General features: G+C 43.8%; 2 protein-coding genes across 3 annotated transcripts in view; one reads left to right on the forward strand and one right to left on the reverse strand.

The window, feature by feature from the left end:
* The window catches only part of znf385c (zinc finger protein 385C), a 91,258-nt gene that overhangs the window by 45,958 nt on the left and 29,564 nt on the right, over positions 1 to 15,736 (forward strand). The gene's annotated exons all lie outside the window — the stretch shown is intronic.
* LOC133970441 (speriolin-like protein) lies at positions 10,024 to 10,708 on the reverse strand. The gene is made up of 2 exons (XM_062407258.1): positions 10,543 to 10,708; positions 10,024 to 10,391 (listed from the first exon to the last, which is right to left on the reverse strand). The coding sequence occupies exons 1-2, from the start codon at positions 10,657 to 10,659 to the stop codon at positions 10,047 to 10,049; spliced, it is 462 nt and encodes a 153-aa protein (XP_062263242.1). The 5' UTR covers positions 10,660 to 10,708; the 3' UTR covers positions 10,024 to 10,046.

A 15,736-nucleotide genomic window follows, 5' to 3' on the forward strand; every position in this document is an offset into this window, starting at 1 on the left:
TTGTTCTGTGCACTAAGTCGAGCTTCACCCAACTTTGAATAATCAGGTGAACTGCTCCTTGTGCAGCGGCGGTGATTCAGCTTCATGATTCTATGACAAGAGTCCAGCAGCTGTGATGTAGAGTCCAGTCTTTAAAATACTGTCGTTGACTTTTACAGTTTCAGAAAGAGAAACTCTAACCGGCATCACCACAAGTCAGCAAACAGCCCATTCCAACGAGACAGGTTTAGAGCAGGCACTGCAGTACATCTAAATTGGGAAAGAAAGCATTTTTTTCGGCGGTAAACATTACTTAAATGATTCCATTATAATGTAATCACTCTGTTCAAAAATATATAATTTTCATTATTTCTACTAATTATGGCAACAATAATAATGTAATAATAATGATAATGTACCTGTAAAATGGCTAAGAAGAGTCTCTAAACAATCAGTGCAAACACAACATAAATAGGAAAAATAGAATTAATCGTACCAGGTGCAAGTTGAATTAAGTAAAAGTTCTAGCACACAAAATACTTATTCTGTGAATAAATGTATAAATGTAAAATACAGTGTTAGCTTCAGAAATTACCCTAAATTAAAAAAAATGACATTCTTTGTAGTATTACAATACTGGATTATTAATGATTAATTGCTTTATATGGAGACTTTTAATGCTGGAGCTGCATTGTGGAGGTTGAATTATATATACTATATATAGTAATGTATGCATTTTCACCAGTAGATATGTCATGAGGCTGTCAAAGTAAAAGAAAACATCAAAAATGACTCTAATATGATTATATAGTGCAGTCTCTAATTGCTCTGACCAGGCAGTAACAGTTGCTAACTGGTAATGATGTCACATTAGAATTATGATTTATGTGAGAGTTTTCTTTTAGCAGTCAAAACTGTGATCCTGGAAGCATCATGATTCATGCAGTTGCAGAAGCATCCGTCAGAGGCTTACCACAGGTCGACTGGGAAGAAGTCTGTTAAATCCAGATTTCACTTGATGAGGACTTAATCTAGTGTGCGGACGCTTTACAGCACCGGCCGCTCTGTGGGAGTTCGTCCATCCCGAGTGACCCCAGAGCTCCTTTTCTGTCTCGTCTTTGGATCGCCTCCACGGTGCTCTCTCTCAATAAGTGGCAACGCTTTGACGCTTGAGGACACTTCAGCAACTTTCAATCGAGATTAATCTGTCTTTGAGATCTGCCAAGGTCTCCGTGGATCTACAGCCGAGAGAACGAGCGGGAGAAAGCGATGGGCCTTTAGTAGCGGCCGTCTCGGAGACGTGGGTCCATTCCCACTTCACAACCAGAGGGGACAGCTCACTATATCATTCAGCCGTTTGTTATTTTGTCTGAAGTAGGAGTTGGCTGATGGGGAGAAATGTCTGTCTCTTTCAGCCAGTTGCCTGAAGGTGAAACCCATGCATCATTCTGCAGAGAGCGTCCGCACTGTTTGGTTTCACATGCATTCTTCTGTGAGTGTGTCTGGTTGTTTGTGTGTACGTGAGTGTGTGTGTGTGTGTGTGTTCATGCAGATGTCCACATGAATATGTCTGCGTAAATGAGAGGCTTATTCTTAAGCCATCAGGTGTCAGAGACCATTATTCAGGCTGAGTGAGCCAGATTGAATTCCTGTGATCCAGTTTGGAATTTTATCAGTGTTAAACTAAACAAACCAGACGGGTGTTTTTTTTTGACAACATCTGCGTATTTCCAGCCTCTATTTATCTACCTCAGCCTGTTGCTCCTGTTTTCAGCTTCTCTTCTGTTTTGCCGTCATATCTCTCTCTCTGCGATTTTGTCTCATTTGCGACCCTCACAGTAATATAAAAGTTTTCATACAGCTGATGCTCGCCGGAGCTAGAACCGAGTTGATATAGTTGATTTCTCGGTCAATGTGCGGTAGGTGATCCATTTGCAATTCCCAGCGCTTCCCAGTGAATCTCAGTGATCCATGTTTCTTACTGTTTCTGCCCCGGTTGTTAAAAGCCAGGGGAAAGGTTACAGTAAATGCCACTCAGCTGATGTACAGCTCTAGCTTGGCAGACCCCATGCCTCCCTGAGTTTCACTCCTAACATTTTGGGGAACATTAATTTTTACCCAATCCTCTGAAAATTGGTGACCGCAGTCCTGTTCTCCCTCCAAAAGATTCATCCGTTTAGCTTTGCCTCAAAGTCTGTAAAATGCACTCTTCCCAGCCTCTGAGTTAAAATTAAAAAGCATGAAAAGCAAAAGCTGCCACACACCTGCAGCAAGCACCGGAGTGTGACACATTGGCAGGTTCCCCTGAATCCTCTCTCCCCTCCTGCATCCCCAGCGCTGTCCCTCCGAGCCACCGACCCTCCCACCCCTCCTTCCCTTGTCACCACTTCTCCCAGCCACCCTGGGCACTCGTCACAGAGGTCACGCACCTGTCGCCTGCTGTAAACAGGAAATGAATAATTCAGCAGACCGTGCTGGTTGACTGCAACAGCTGACGGTCTCCCCGTGACGAGCAAAGATTTATCCCAAGGATTTGCGTTATAATCCTCCGCTGGAATCACACTAATGAGAAACGCTCTCCGGAGAGCCCGAGGACCCACTCTGAGCCAGACTGCACGTCCTTGACCTCTGTGGCTGATAAAGTTAGTTTGAAATGGGGGCCTGTGGTGGCACGAGACACTTGTCCTCTGTGCACTGCTTTGCATTTTTTGATTAGCAGGATTATGACGACATACAGTAAGAGAAACTGGACAAACTGTATATACAAAGAGCATCTCTCTTGGCCTTCGATAATTCCGTCCTCTCCACTCCTCTCCACTCCTCTCTTCTCCTCCTCTCCGCTCTCCTCTCCTCTCCTCTCCTCTCCTCTCCTCTCCTCTCCTCTCCTCTCCTCTCCTCTCCTCTCCTCATCATCCTCCTCCTCTCCTCTCCTCACCAAGTTGTCAGCCCGCAAGAGGAGCTGACCAATAACAGAAAACAAGTTATGTTTGAGAGAAATTACCCGAGTAGCAGGTTGAGCGGCAGCGAGATGCCAGTTGGGTCTGCCTGGTAGCTGAAGTGATTGCTTTTCGCTCCTTATCACCACACCAGCAGGTGTCTAAGACGTGCAGTACACTGCAGTACTCTGAGGAGATTCACAATTCTAACACCCTGGCCATTGGCCCACTCACCACCACTGCACACACAACTCCAATCCCGATCCCCTCTGTCCGTGCTTCCTTTCTGCCTCTTCTCTCAATGAGTGAAGTCCTGCCGGTCCAATAGTAACATAGGAATCCTGTTATGGCCTCGCTCCACCAAACACCTGCACACACTCTGATAAGAATCCTTATCTCCTCGCCCCCATGTCTCCTCTTTGCACCCAGGAAAGGCAGGAGTTGGAGTGGAAGGTATACATGAAACACCACCATTGGCGGTAACATTGATTATCTTTCAACCCCATTATCCTGTGTGTCATGTAGGGAAAGCGTATGGAAAGCAGTGTAGAAGTAGGTAGCCGTGGCAGAGGACTGAGGTGCTAAATCCTTCGCTGTGAAGTTTTCCCTTTTTAAAACAACGTTGGCTGCCCGACTCCGGTGTGCCGCCTGCAGTACAATGTCCCGTATTAAGAATCACCCCTTCATGTCCCTACCGTCTTTGTAATTACACATGAGGAATGAAAGGAGACATCTGCATGCCAGCACTCCGAGGAGAGGAGGAAGGAGACAACAAAGGGCAGAGCGGCTTCTCACAAAGGCTTTCCAATTTGCAGCTTGCAGCTGTTTCTCTTCAGAGAGCATGTCGAGCGGCCCGTCCTCTCTCAGAACCCAAAGTGGCTCACAATCCAAATGCTGATTTCTCCGCCGCTGCTGATTGGGGGCTGACGTTTGGCACAGGATGACACTTTTCATCCTTTTGTAAGAAGTTTTGTGGACTGCGTCTGAGCCTGACACTTCTCCACCAGTAGCAGGTGTTGAGAAGTGGACGTGGTAAGAGACGGATCTTTTCGGGAGGACGTGGTTAGTGGGACGACAGCTGTGCTGCGGGATGTGTATTATGTCTGCACAGTGAGGTGAAACATCCAAAAAGAGGAAAAACATGAACACACATCACAGAATGACCATTGGTCTTCATGTATTTACAGGTGATTGTGTATAAACACGGAGCAGTTTGTGCGTTGTGTTTGCTGGTTTCCTCTGCGTCCGCCTGCCGTTGTTTCACCTTTGTTTAGCTGCATATGCTACACAGGGTTGAAAACCAAATGAGTCTAATGGATCCACAAGGCATGGCACTGTGACCCGTAAATTAAGTCCCACAGATGTGCTTCTGTAGATTAATCCTACCGCTCATGAGCAATTATTCTGGCGGCGACGCTGAGGCATGAGGCTGATTTGAAACAATTACAGCCCAGGTTGGATGAAATTAGCTCGTTCATTTCCCCGGGCTGCCGCCGATCAGCAGAGAGGGCATTTTAAAAAGCAACCAAGGGGTAATTGGTTTTTGACACTGGTATGTCCTTCAGCCAACTTTCTAACCTGCTCTTGGACACTTCAGGGTTAATTCTCTCTCAGTCAACAAAGATGTTAGTGTGGATTTTGTACGCCTAATTAAAATTATCTCCGAATTGGCAGTGTTTGTTTTTTCTTAAAACGTTATCTACATTAAAGGACGTGAATTAATTTATGCGGTACCACTGCGCTAACCTTCACAGCTGAAGGAGTTTTATTACCACCGTTGTTCCTCTGCCATAACTCTCATGCAACTGCAATTGTGTTCCACGCCTGATATACGAGCTGTCTCCCTCTTCCCTGAACGTGTTAAAAGGGAGAAGGGGGAAAAAAAATATTTGGCCCTACAGCGAGGACAGGAAAGCTTTGCCTTTTTATAGCCAGTACACATTTCCATTAAGAGTTTTAATTGGCCTCAGACACGAGCCCCAGAGCGGAGCTGAAATTAGGTTTGTTATAAGATAAGTCTAAAACAAAGACGCTGGAATAAGGGAGCGAGTGTGGAAAAATACATTTTGTGCTAAACAAAAAAAACAACAATTTCAGGTGGAATGGGAGTAGACGATCTGCAAGCCTATTAGAAGGCAAAAAAAAAATCAGTTCGGGAAAGGCAATTTACTGGCTTGCTGCAAATACAGCTTGTTTAGCAGGAGCTGTTTTGCATAACAATGAATGTAATAATACACAAATAATGTACAGTACAATTGTCTTTGGAAGCAGTTTGCTAGTGTATATAAATAAAGCAAATGGTCCCGCCTGCAATACCGAAGAATTTCTGACTATTGGCAAGTGGGTAAATGAGCCATTAATTGTTAAGATCTTTTCTCCTGTGTGTGTGCATGTGTGTGTGTGTGTATGCGTGTGTGTGTGTGTGCCTGTGCGTTTGTGTGCTGTTTGACAGCGTTCTTCTCTGGTGAGAGATCTAGAGAGGATACTTCCACGGCCATCAAATACAACCACAACTTCATTTTCATTTCTCATTCGTCTCAGCCTCATAAGCACCTTTGCGTCTGCCACCCGGTGTCTCGGCGAGCGTTTTCATCCCTCGCTCCTCTCATCTCGTCACTGAGGAGCTAAAATTAGAAAGCAACCTCTGTCTCGTACTTATTTTTCTCCTGTAAACCGCGTCCTGCCTTCCTGGAAGATCCAACCGGCCCCGGCTCGCCCAGCGTATCTAATCAGTTTGTAATGAGTTGTCACAGTTGGCATGATGGCTGGCGTGACGCTTGGTTGACCAGCCTGATATTTATTCATGTAAAAAACGATGTCGCACTTAATGCCACTTCCACAAATGACTCAATTTGCCAAGGAAATGAACCTCATCTGAGTTCCTGTCAATCACGTCGAATTCCTTATCCCAGGGAGATTTGCATATGTGTGAGCATTCGGCATGCCACAACTTTGAATTAGTTCATCCACACTTTTATTTTTCAACACAGCACTTGCAAAATGGCAGCACTAGGTCTGATAAAAACAGATGTTTAAATTGTTCGTCATAATGTGTCTGTGATCTTTTCCCTTTTCAACATCGTCTGTGTCATAAAAGTCATTTGGTTTCCACTGACTGAGAAAGGACTGAGAGAAACAGCTCTCATCATTATGAACGCTGCTCACCCTGAGGCTCGGAAGAACGGAAAAAACAATACTTTTCTGAGTCTTTTCCCCCTTTTTGCTGTTTATCGTCACGCTGATGTTCGGTGTACAGCTGCTGCAGAGTGATGACAGGCCGTCGGCACCATCTGCATAGATTAATGTGTTTGATATTTCCCCTTTCCACCTCCCATTTTCCTTGGGAACGTCGGGAATCGGTAGCATCTCCGTTGCCCGCCCATAGCTGGCTGCCTTGTAGGGCTTCACAGTGGGGAAGCTGAGCAATTTGTTTCTGGATGGCTCCGGGCTTATCGTCTCCTCTTGACAGATGGGCTTTGCCTCAGCTCAGGTCGGGTTTGGTAGCAGTGCGATGCTCGCCGCTTGCCTGACAGAACTCATTATAGACACTCCCCGGGAGCAGAAGCATCTCCACGAGGTCCTGTTACCACCACCCGATTGCCACGACTCACCACAGAGCCAGACGTCCAAACACGCGAAAATGATTTGCTCAAGCCTGCTTGACCCTGAAACCTCGCAGTATTTCTTACCTTTCAAATAAATAAAAAAAACAGATGATGAGAAAATTTGCAAATTCGTTGATTAACTGATGATAATTTCAGGGTGGTACTAACCTCACTTCTCTCATTCTACTTCTGGTAATTTAGTTTGAGCCCTAACCTTGTTGTTTGTAAAATCCAGTAACACAGCTAAAGGTTTATATTTTTTTCTGATGAGACAATGGTCGCTGGAGGCTAAATATTGATCAAATGTAAACTTCATTACCCTCTCATGTTTTATGCATTGGCTCTTAATTAGCCTCTGTGTATACCTTTATCCACACTGATGGAGTCTAAAATCTCCTGCACTCTTCTTACGACTTATACCTTTTAATTCAGTAATTAACAAAGGTAAAAAAAACTCAATTGGAATGGCACAGTAGAGCACATTGCATTGCCAAGGTCCAACTGTCATTTTATGATACCACATTTAAGTTCACTCGCTCACGATTGGTGCGCACACAGACTTTAAAATCATTCACCTAAATATGTCATGAAGATCCATGAATTATTCTCTGACAAAATCTCCCAAAATTTCCAGATCTGTCCTTCGATCAGAACCCAAACCCATAATTATTGGTTTCTTTCGTTAACCATAACACATCCTTCCACCAAGGCTAATTTTAAACGCCCCTCCTTGGTGTAGGTAATCGATGCAACTGAACAAGAAACAGCATTTTTTTGATTGCTGGTCACGTAGAATACCCACAACGCAGATCAACTATCAATAACTTGGAGGCCGTGTGTGTCTGTTATGCTAGTCGTGGTCGCCTCAAGTCGCTAGCCTAAAGCAAAGATAAAGAAACGGGCTGCAAATTGTTGAAATATATGTAACCTCTTTAGGTAACTCTTGTGGTTTCAGGGTTTGACAGAGATGTAAACTCAACTGATTCAGTGGGATACTTTGTACAATCCCTCTTAAATTGTCATGACAGAAAAGTAAAAAGAAATCCTCTCCCTTCCTGAGAGTGCTCTATTTTCAGTTGGGGGTCAAACTGTGCTTAGCCTTGCATATAATCAGGCCACATGGAGCAGTGTGGCACCTTCTGCAATCCGGGGAAAAGAAGGAGAAAGGAGGGCACAACTACATATGAGAGATTTTTATAAGAGGAAGGTACTCAGCTGAGATTAAATATAATCCTCATAAGAAAAATCTTCACAACCTTATTAGAGCTTGACTCCATGTGTCGCTGCTGCAAATATCTCCGCTCCCTTCATGTGGACACACAAACCGGAGAGGAAAGACGCACAACCATTCACAGGGTGAAGAAGCACACGCATTTTTGCTGCATAAACTGTATCAGCCTGCCGCACATACGCAGGAATACAAATTGTCACGTGTCACGCACACAGTCAGGGGCGGACTGGGGGAAAAAAGTGGCCCGGGAGTTTCTGTCAGACCGGCCCACTCAATACACGGCGGTGCGCATGCGTATAACTGGGTGCCGCGTTGCGTGTATGTATGCAAATCCAAATTCTCTACACTTCGGCTGTGTAAGAACCAATTTAGAGGTGTTTATTAATAAGGTGGAGATCTTTTCTTACTTTGGACTTCCGAAGTCTGTAAAACACATATTAAAAGACACTTAAAAAAAAATCGAAAAATAGTCACCATGAGTGTGAAGACCGATTGCGAGTAGCAGTATAAAAGCAGTCAGTGCGAATAGATAGGTATAGCTCTTGGAGAAAATTACGCTTGTGCCGCTGTTTCAACTATTGTAGGGCTGATGCGATTATGGGCGTGGGCCGGTACATCATAGTGATGGGCCGTTGGATTTATATTTTCGGCCATCGGCCCACCGGGGATGTCCCCGGTATTCCCGATGGCCAGTCCGCCCCTGCACACAGTCATCAACTTACACACTCCAGTACACAATATACAGTTGCTGCGCAGCCAGCAAGGCATGCCGAGTGACCCAGAAAAAAACGAGTGAAAATGTAATTCAAATAAACAACTTTAAAAGGCTTTAAGGTAAGGTGAGGAAATGAGAGGCGGGGAGGATGGGGCACAAAATGAAAGGGCTCTTTGTAGACATTTTAAATTGCCTGTTTTTCAAAGTAGTTTATGAAAGAGGAAAGTGGCCCAGAGACATAAATCTCCAAAAAGGGTCAATTTGACGGCAAAAAGCAGCAGGAGTCGCACATTTATTTGGCTGCTCTCCCAGTTTGTGTTTCATACTTTGAATAATTCAGAATTCGTCGTGACGAGATCGTACCTGAGTCTGTGATGCAACGTATATTTCTTTGCGTTTCATTCCACTGAATTAATCAAATTGGCTTAATTGAGAGCTAATTTCAGTTCCTCCATCATCTCTGTCTGCACTGTTGAGTCTAATCAGTCCAGTCGTAAAGACTTTAAGTCAGGTTTGCACATTTTCATCGCACTTGAAGGAGGAGTGGAGAAGTGAGGGAGGAACGGCTGGGGATCGAGAGGAGTAAAAAGCGAACGGTCTTTAATTAAAACTGATTGTGCTTAATGTTCTCCGTCCATGCTGGAATGGTTCCCACGGTGGCCCTCAGACCACCTCCCGATCAAGCAGATGCTAATTGGCTGTTATGAGTCACTTTCTAGCGCTCTCAGTCTGTGACAAGATTCTGACATCCAGAGTCAGCTTAATGTCATGTCATGCCTTCAAATGGCTCTGAGCCACTAATACACTAAGAGGCCAATTTACAATTATGTGAGACAGCCCATATTCATGGTATAGTTTGCTTATTTCATCCTTAGTTTAAAAAAAGATTAATTTGGTTGTAACTAAAAAGCTATGACTCTAAATTTTTTTGCAAAGTTGTAGCTCCTGTCCTGTCACATCCAGTCCCATCAGCTCCGTGGTCTGAGGCGGTGCGGCCCTGCCCAGAGGTTTGCGGGCCGACTGGGGTGATGGTGAAACAGCGTGGCAACAGTGAGGCAGATGCACAATGAGCTGCATCGTGTTATGACTCCGAATGTGTGTGTCAGGCCTAGACAGTGTGCACATATGTGACAGCCAAACTCATTGACTGGCATATGAGGACTGTGCTAAACATCATCAAAAAGAGAGCTTATTGTGCGCGCCTAGCAGCTGACAAAAGAACCATCCACATGGTGCCGGGTAATTATGCTCATATCGTTCCTGCACTTTGTTCTCATCGTTCCAGCAGTCAGCAATTTTCCCCTCATAACTTCTCGCTCAAAACATTCAAGAAATTCATTGTCACAGCTGGGTACACAGATCGGAAGCCTGATGGCAAAGGTCTAACCGACAGTTGTATACCCTATAGTAAGTATACCCTTTATACTTACCAGGCATCAGTGTGGTTGCAAAGTGTATATGAATAGCCTGCAAAGAATTGTAGGGTTTTGCTGTGTCCAAACGAAAAATACATACCATTTATCAATGTTTGTTTCAAATTTGTGCATGGTACAAGCCTGTAAATCTAAACACACTCATTTCTAAAAGAGAAGAAGAGGCTTTTTGTCCTTCTCGGCCATCTTGCAGAGGCATTTGAGCAGCAGAAGCAGGTTCTCCTGAAGTTTCATTGGAGCAATGGTCATTATGAGTGTCTTCAGAGTCTCTGGGTCGTTGTAGTTCACTGGGTTAGTACCAGTTTGTACGTTAGACTCTCCAGACTTCATCTTCAGGATCCCATAAGTGTTGATGATGAATTCAGAGAACTGAGGGTGATGTGCCGTTGAGTACCCAAGCTTATTCAACTGCTCCATGAGGTCAACATACCTCTTAGTGAGGAAATTTTGATAGCCTTTATCTACCTTCCCTGTCAGCACATTTGTGCTAACCTACAAGAGAGGAAGAGAAGATTGTGAGTTTCCACTGCATCATAATAGTACACTGGAATGCTTTGTTTTTCAAAATTACAGTTTTTGAAAAAATTCTTGCCTGTAGACTAAGGTCTCAAAAGGGATAAAAGTCTTAATAGGGGTTTCTTACCTCCAGGATCTTGGCTGGCACATTCTGCAATGTGAACCCATAAAGCCTCTTGTGGCCCTGGAAGACACGAGACAGAATCCTCCTGTCCAGTTGTAAAGCAATCTCTCCAAGGATCATGTCTGCAACAGGAATAAATAAATTAGCTAGGAAATTCCCTCTGCCGAGACTTTTGTTATGTGTGCCTAGTGCCATGAGAGAGACATTTACAATTGCTGCATGTTTCAGGTTGGTGAGAGAGAGAGAGAGAGAGAGAGAGAGAGAGAGAGAGAGAGAGAGAGAGAGAGAGAGAGAGAGAGAGAGAGAGAGAGAGAGAGAGAGAGAGAGAGAGAGAGAGAGAGAGAGAGAGAGAGAGAGAGAGAGAGAGAGAGAGAGAGAGAGAGAGAGATACCTTCTTCTGCAAAGGAATCTTTCCTGTTTAAACACACTGGAAAAGAGAACCTACAGATATAGTATAACATTATATTACATGTCATTTGGCAGATGCTTTATCCAAAGCGACTTACAATTAGTGCTTATTGTTCAGAGCTAAAATATTTGACAGTTCTCAAACAACTGCTTCTTACTCTAAAAATTTGAGTCCATCTGTGAAATAAAGACACAGTGAGAATCCTAAGACTTTGCCAAACATACAGATATATTTTTTATTGGTTAGAGTTAAGAAGTGTGACTGTGGGAGCTTGATTGATTTCTAAAAACATTTCTGCAAAGCTAACAAGTTTTCCTACGTTTCGATCTAAAATTCATGTATGACCACCTCCATTTGTGGTTTTGAGAGCGGTTTAGGCACACAAAAAGTAGCTGAAAATCAGTACTGTTCTGCTCTCGCTCTAAATACCTTGACTCCCATTCATTTCCGCACATAATTACATGTACGATAAAAACTGTGGGAGGAGTAGCGGGACAAAATTTCATGAGGAAGTCAAATATTTAATATATACGTGCATAGGCACACATAATTAATCACACATTTTTTTTGTAACACTACTATTACTTAAACATCTCAAAATAAGCATCACTCACCTTCAGCCACATCAGCCGGGCAGCTGGGCATCTTCACCTCCTCACATGGGTCTGTCTGGGCAGATCCTTGTTTGACAGGCCTGGAGTCGGTGGGAGACGAGGTTCGTTGTTCATGTAGGATTTTGGTCTGAACAAGGTCTTTACTGAACTCCCTCTCATTGAGGGTGGTTTTCCATAGACTGGAATTTTTTCTTCCTGATGGGAAGCAAACTGACAACAAGATATCAAGATATTATTGTCTTATCTGAGGAAAACAGAAACTGCAATAACACATAATTTTTAGAGTTTGTTTTGATCTATACATGTACATGCTTATATCTCTAAAAAGTCACAGAGAAAGGAAATATCATGAACTAGAGAAATGCAAATATCCGTTTTTAAAATAAAGGCAACCAGAAATCTTTCACTTACCTCTGCTCATTAAACTCACAACTGTATTTTAAATTCTTGTTCCTAACTTAATTTCACTCCATTTATTGGCCACTATACAACAACTCTCTTACAACTCGAACAGTACTTTAACTGCCATCTACTAGCAAAGAAAAACATCAACAATACCTGTTGGCGCCTCGAGAGTATCATTGTTTGAGCGCTGTATGACGGTTCTCATTTCAACGTTTTCCTTAAACACACTAAGCAGAAAATTCAACCGCTTGTTCTCCTGTTCAAGTTCTTCAATTTTTGACTGCATCTCAGCAGCGGTTTGCTCCAGGTTCATTTTGAGATTCCCAGGTTTGTTCAGTTTATTAATGTGTGGCAAGTAAAGCCAAGGGGGAAGGTGGATATTTAGTTAATATGTTTTTCTTCTTGGTTCGGTTTATTGCCGGGGCTCAGGATGGTTATTGTCAAGTGGTCGACAGGTCAGATGGGTTGTCAACCAACATCAAAGTTAAAAGGTCAGATCATAGCTGTAAATCAAAGGAGAGCCTTTAATGAGAAGTGTTGTTTTTTTGCGTTCCACGCAAAGTTCAAAGTTGAACAGACAGAAAATTTGATCTTTCAGCACAGTTTCAAACCTTATCTTTCCACTTTGTCATGGACGTATTGTTTGTGACACTTCCTGTGGGCTACGGTTTCAAAATAAAAGGAAAATGTACAGTTTCATAGTATACTGATATTTGGAGTACACATAAACTAACTTTAAACAAGGAAATGCTGTAGTTATACCAGAAACCTCAGGAAGGCTGTAGTTATATTAAAAGTTAACGTAAACAACTTCAGGTGAGGGGAAGAAGTGTCTCTCTCTCTCTGTCTCTCTCTCTCTCTCTCTCTCTCTCTCTCTCTCTCTCTCTCTCTCTCTCTCTCTCTCTCTCTTTCTCTCTCTCTCGTGGTCGTCAGCTGCAGTCCTGCAAGTACCGATATTAATCAAATTTGGTATCGTAATATTTTTAACAGCTTGTTATTGTGACACCTTTCTAGTATCTGTACACCATGCAACACTACTACTGGTACAACACTACTTCTTACATCCTGCTTCAGTTGCTTGACCTGCTTGCTGTCTTTGAGGCATGCATCATAGCATTGTCCAAGTATTTTTAAGGGGTTCTGAGATAGCGGTGGAGTGGGTTCTCCATTAATGTAGAACCTATTGTCTGATGTTTTACCTTTGATTCAATTTTGATGGATCAAAGTTCCCCCAGCAACCGTCTGGTGCATCGTGGGGTTGTAGTCGGGGTTGAAATGACTGTCGTATAGGCCCTGATTGGTGTTAATCGGACCCCCGACTTTTGTCGCTCACCACCTACTACCCGTTTTGGAGCTCTGATAATCAACTCCATCGCTTTGGAGCAAGTTCACCTTTGGTTTAGTTTGTTAAGGTTTCTTCTCCCTTGTTGGTTTTCCTGGCTGAGTGGGCTCTATACCCTCCTCTGCAACTGCCTCTGTGGTAGAGTGAACCTCTTCAGATACAAGGGAGCTGATGTCCTGAGAACTTTGGGTTGAGTCAGATGGCTGGACAGCCCAGTGGAGTCTATACCCTCTAGTCTGCTGTCTTTGTACTTGCTGTCACAAGGTCTTTCCGGTCACTGGATGCATCCAGCTACAATCATTTTAGAATATGGACAAGATGGTGAGTATACCTTGTACATTTGAAGGTCTTCTGCACAATTTAAGTTACCAACTACCAGTAGTTAAGAGCACCAGTTGCAGGTGTTGGTGGCCACCAGCCCATGTTAGGGACATAACTTCAGTTTTTCACCTAAGTGTCATCATGTGTGTCCGTCTTGTAATCAACAAAACAGGCTGAACTTGAGGTCGATGCTGAGGCTAAAGGTAAATCTGACTGGCTCGTATGGCTCGTATGGCTTGTATGGCAATACCATGAAAGCCACGTGGCTCGCTCAGTAAATCAGACATCATTACTTCTATGCCTTTTTAAACTAAACCCTGTCCCATTTTAGAACACAAAGCAAGAGATATCTTCTGCTGTGTACCTTAATCTCATTGTATAATGGAAAGCCTAACGAAAGCAATCAGTTATTTAAAACATCTGCTGCCTAGTCACTTTTTGGCCTGCGTTCTAGACAACCTTGTCCACCCCCACACATCTTTACTGTCAATGATCTGTGGCACAGTCTACATGAAATGTCACCTGTTACAAGTATGTTCACACAAAGTCAAATCTGTCTTTAGGAGGTTGGACAGGAACAGGCCAAAGGAAAAAGAACATGGTGTTTTGCTCACCAAACTCCAAAGACCCTGCTGTGCCGGCATCTATCCCACATAATTACACTGGGCCACAAATAGAAGGTTTGCTCTCCTCCCCCCAGGACCCTCTCCTTCTATCCATTTTGTGCCATCCTGTCGCAGTTTTAGGCAATATGCTGAGCACCAAGGGGGCAGGATAGGGGTATTTAGAAATGAGGAGAGGCAACTTGTCAGAAACCGAAATGAGTACTGGAGTGATGACAAGAGAATTACAGTAGGAGGACTAAAGGGATGAGAAAGTAATTCGGTGGTAGTGAGGAGGGAAGGTTCAGTATGTTTGCTTGTGTATGCTGAAATCCATCATTTTCTAAGATGAGCAAGTTGAAAATAATTGAAAAATCTATGTTGGAATTCTACTGCTCGCATGCACCGCCCCGCACAAACACACACACACATCGGAGCGGATGCGATGTGACTGTGGCTGTTGTGTAACTCAGCCCAGTGAGTCATGAGAGGGTGGGATGAGTTGCCGTGGGGGTTAGAGGAAGAGGAGGAAGCCTGCCTGGGGAGGGAGAGACAGTCTGATCTGTGAGCAAAGTCATCTGGGGGAGATAGGGAGAGATTTATTTTTCGCCAGTGGTCTGGACTGTGGTCCACAAGTGAGGCGTAAATAAACGTGAGCCTTGACGCACACATGACTCTTGACAGAATGAACATATGTGCTCATGATGAAAACATCATGCACATGTGCACACACACACGTGACATCAAATAAGCGGAAAATCACAGAGCGATAAAAGGTTATCAGGGGCCGCGGGCCCCACATAAAATACAACAATCATGTTTGAACACTGAAACATTCATGATTATTAGTTTCACAGTGTAATCCTATAGACTCAAACACAATATGTGATACGTGTACAATTAAACCATTTTTAATTGTGTGTTTGTGTGTGCATGTGGCTGTGTTCTTATCGACATCCCCCCATCTACCCTCTCCTGTGCCGCTCTGCGAACCGTTTGGAGGGATATGCATAGTCCAGAGGGGGCGGAGGGGTATTGAGATATGAGAAAAGGCAATTTGTCAGAGACCTAAGGGAGCACTGGAGTGATGACAAGAGAATTACAGTAGAAAGACTAAAGGGTTGAACAGCTAATGTGGTGATAGCTTAAGAGGAATAAGGAATGAAGGCTCAGTATGTTTGCTTGTGTACGTCCTGGGAGCTATTTGTTGTCAGAGGTGCGTAGGCAGCTCTGTTTGTATACGTTTGTGTTTGTGTATGTGTGTGTGCGTGTGTGTGCATGTGATACTCGTCTGGTAGACTCTAGTCTAGCGCGTGCACACTCCTTCACTCGCTGTCGTACATGCCTGGATTCAGGCTGTGCCTCCATGGTGCGTTATCATCCAAGGAGGCAAACAGACAGCCCCTGATTTAATAAGCTGCCTTGGGAGTCACAGAGAGGTGTGGAAGCACTATCAGCCGATAACTGTTCTCCCTGCAAGCCCAGCTTTTCCCTATGATAGCCC

The sequence above is a fragment of the Platichthys flesus genome, chromosome 16, assembly GCF_949316205.1.
Source record: "Platichthys flesus chromosome 16, fPlaFle2.1, whole genome shotgun sequence".
Taxonomy (NCBI): Eukaryota; Metazoa; Chordata; class Actinopteri; order Pleuronectiformes; family Pleuronectidae; genus Platichthys; species Platichthys flesus.

What these genes read in the sequence shown, in the direction of transcription:
- LOC133970441 (XM_062407258.1), bottom strand. Translation starts at nt 10,659, where the DNA reads ATGATCCTTGGAGAGATTGCTTTACAACTGGACAGGAGGATTCTGTCT. An exon ending in TGCCAGCCAAGATCCTGGAG is followed by an intron (nt 10,392 to 10,542) that starts GTAAGAAACCCC and finishes CCTCTCTTGTAG; the next exon opens with GTTAGCACAAATGTGCTGAC.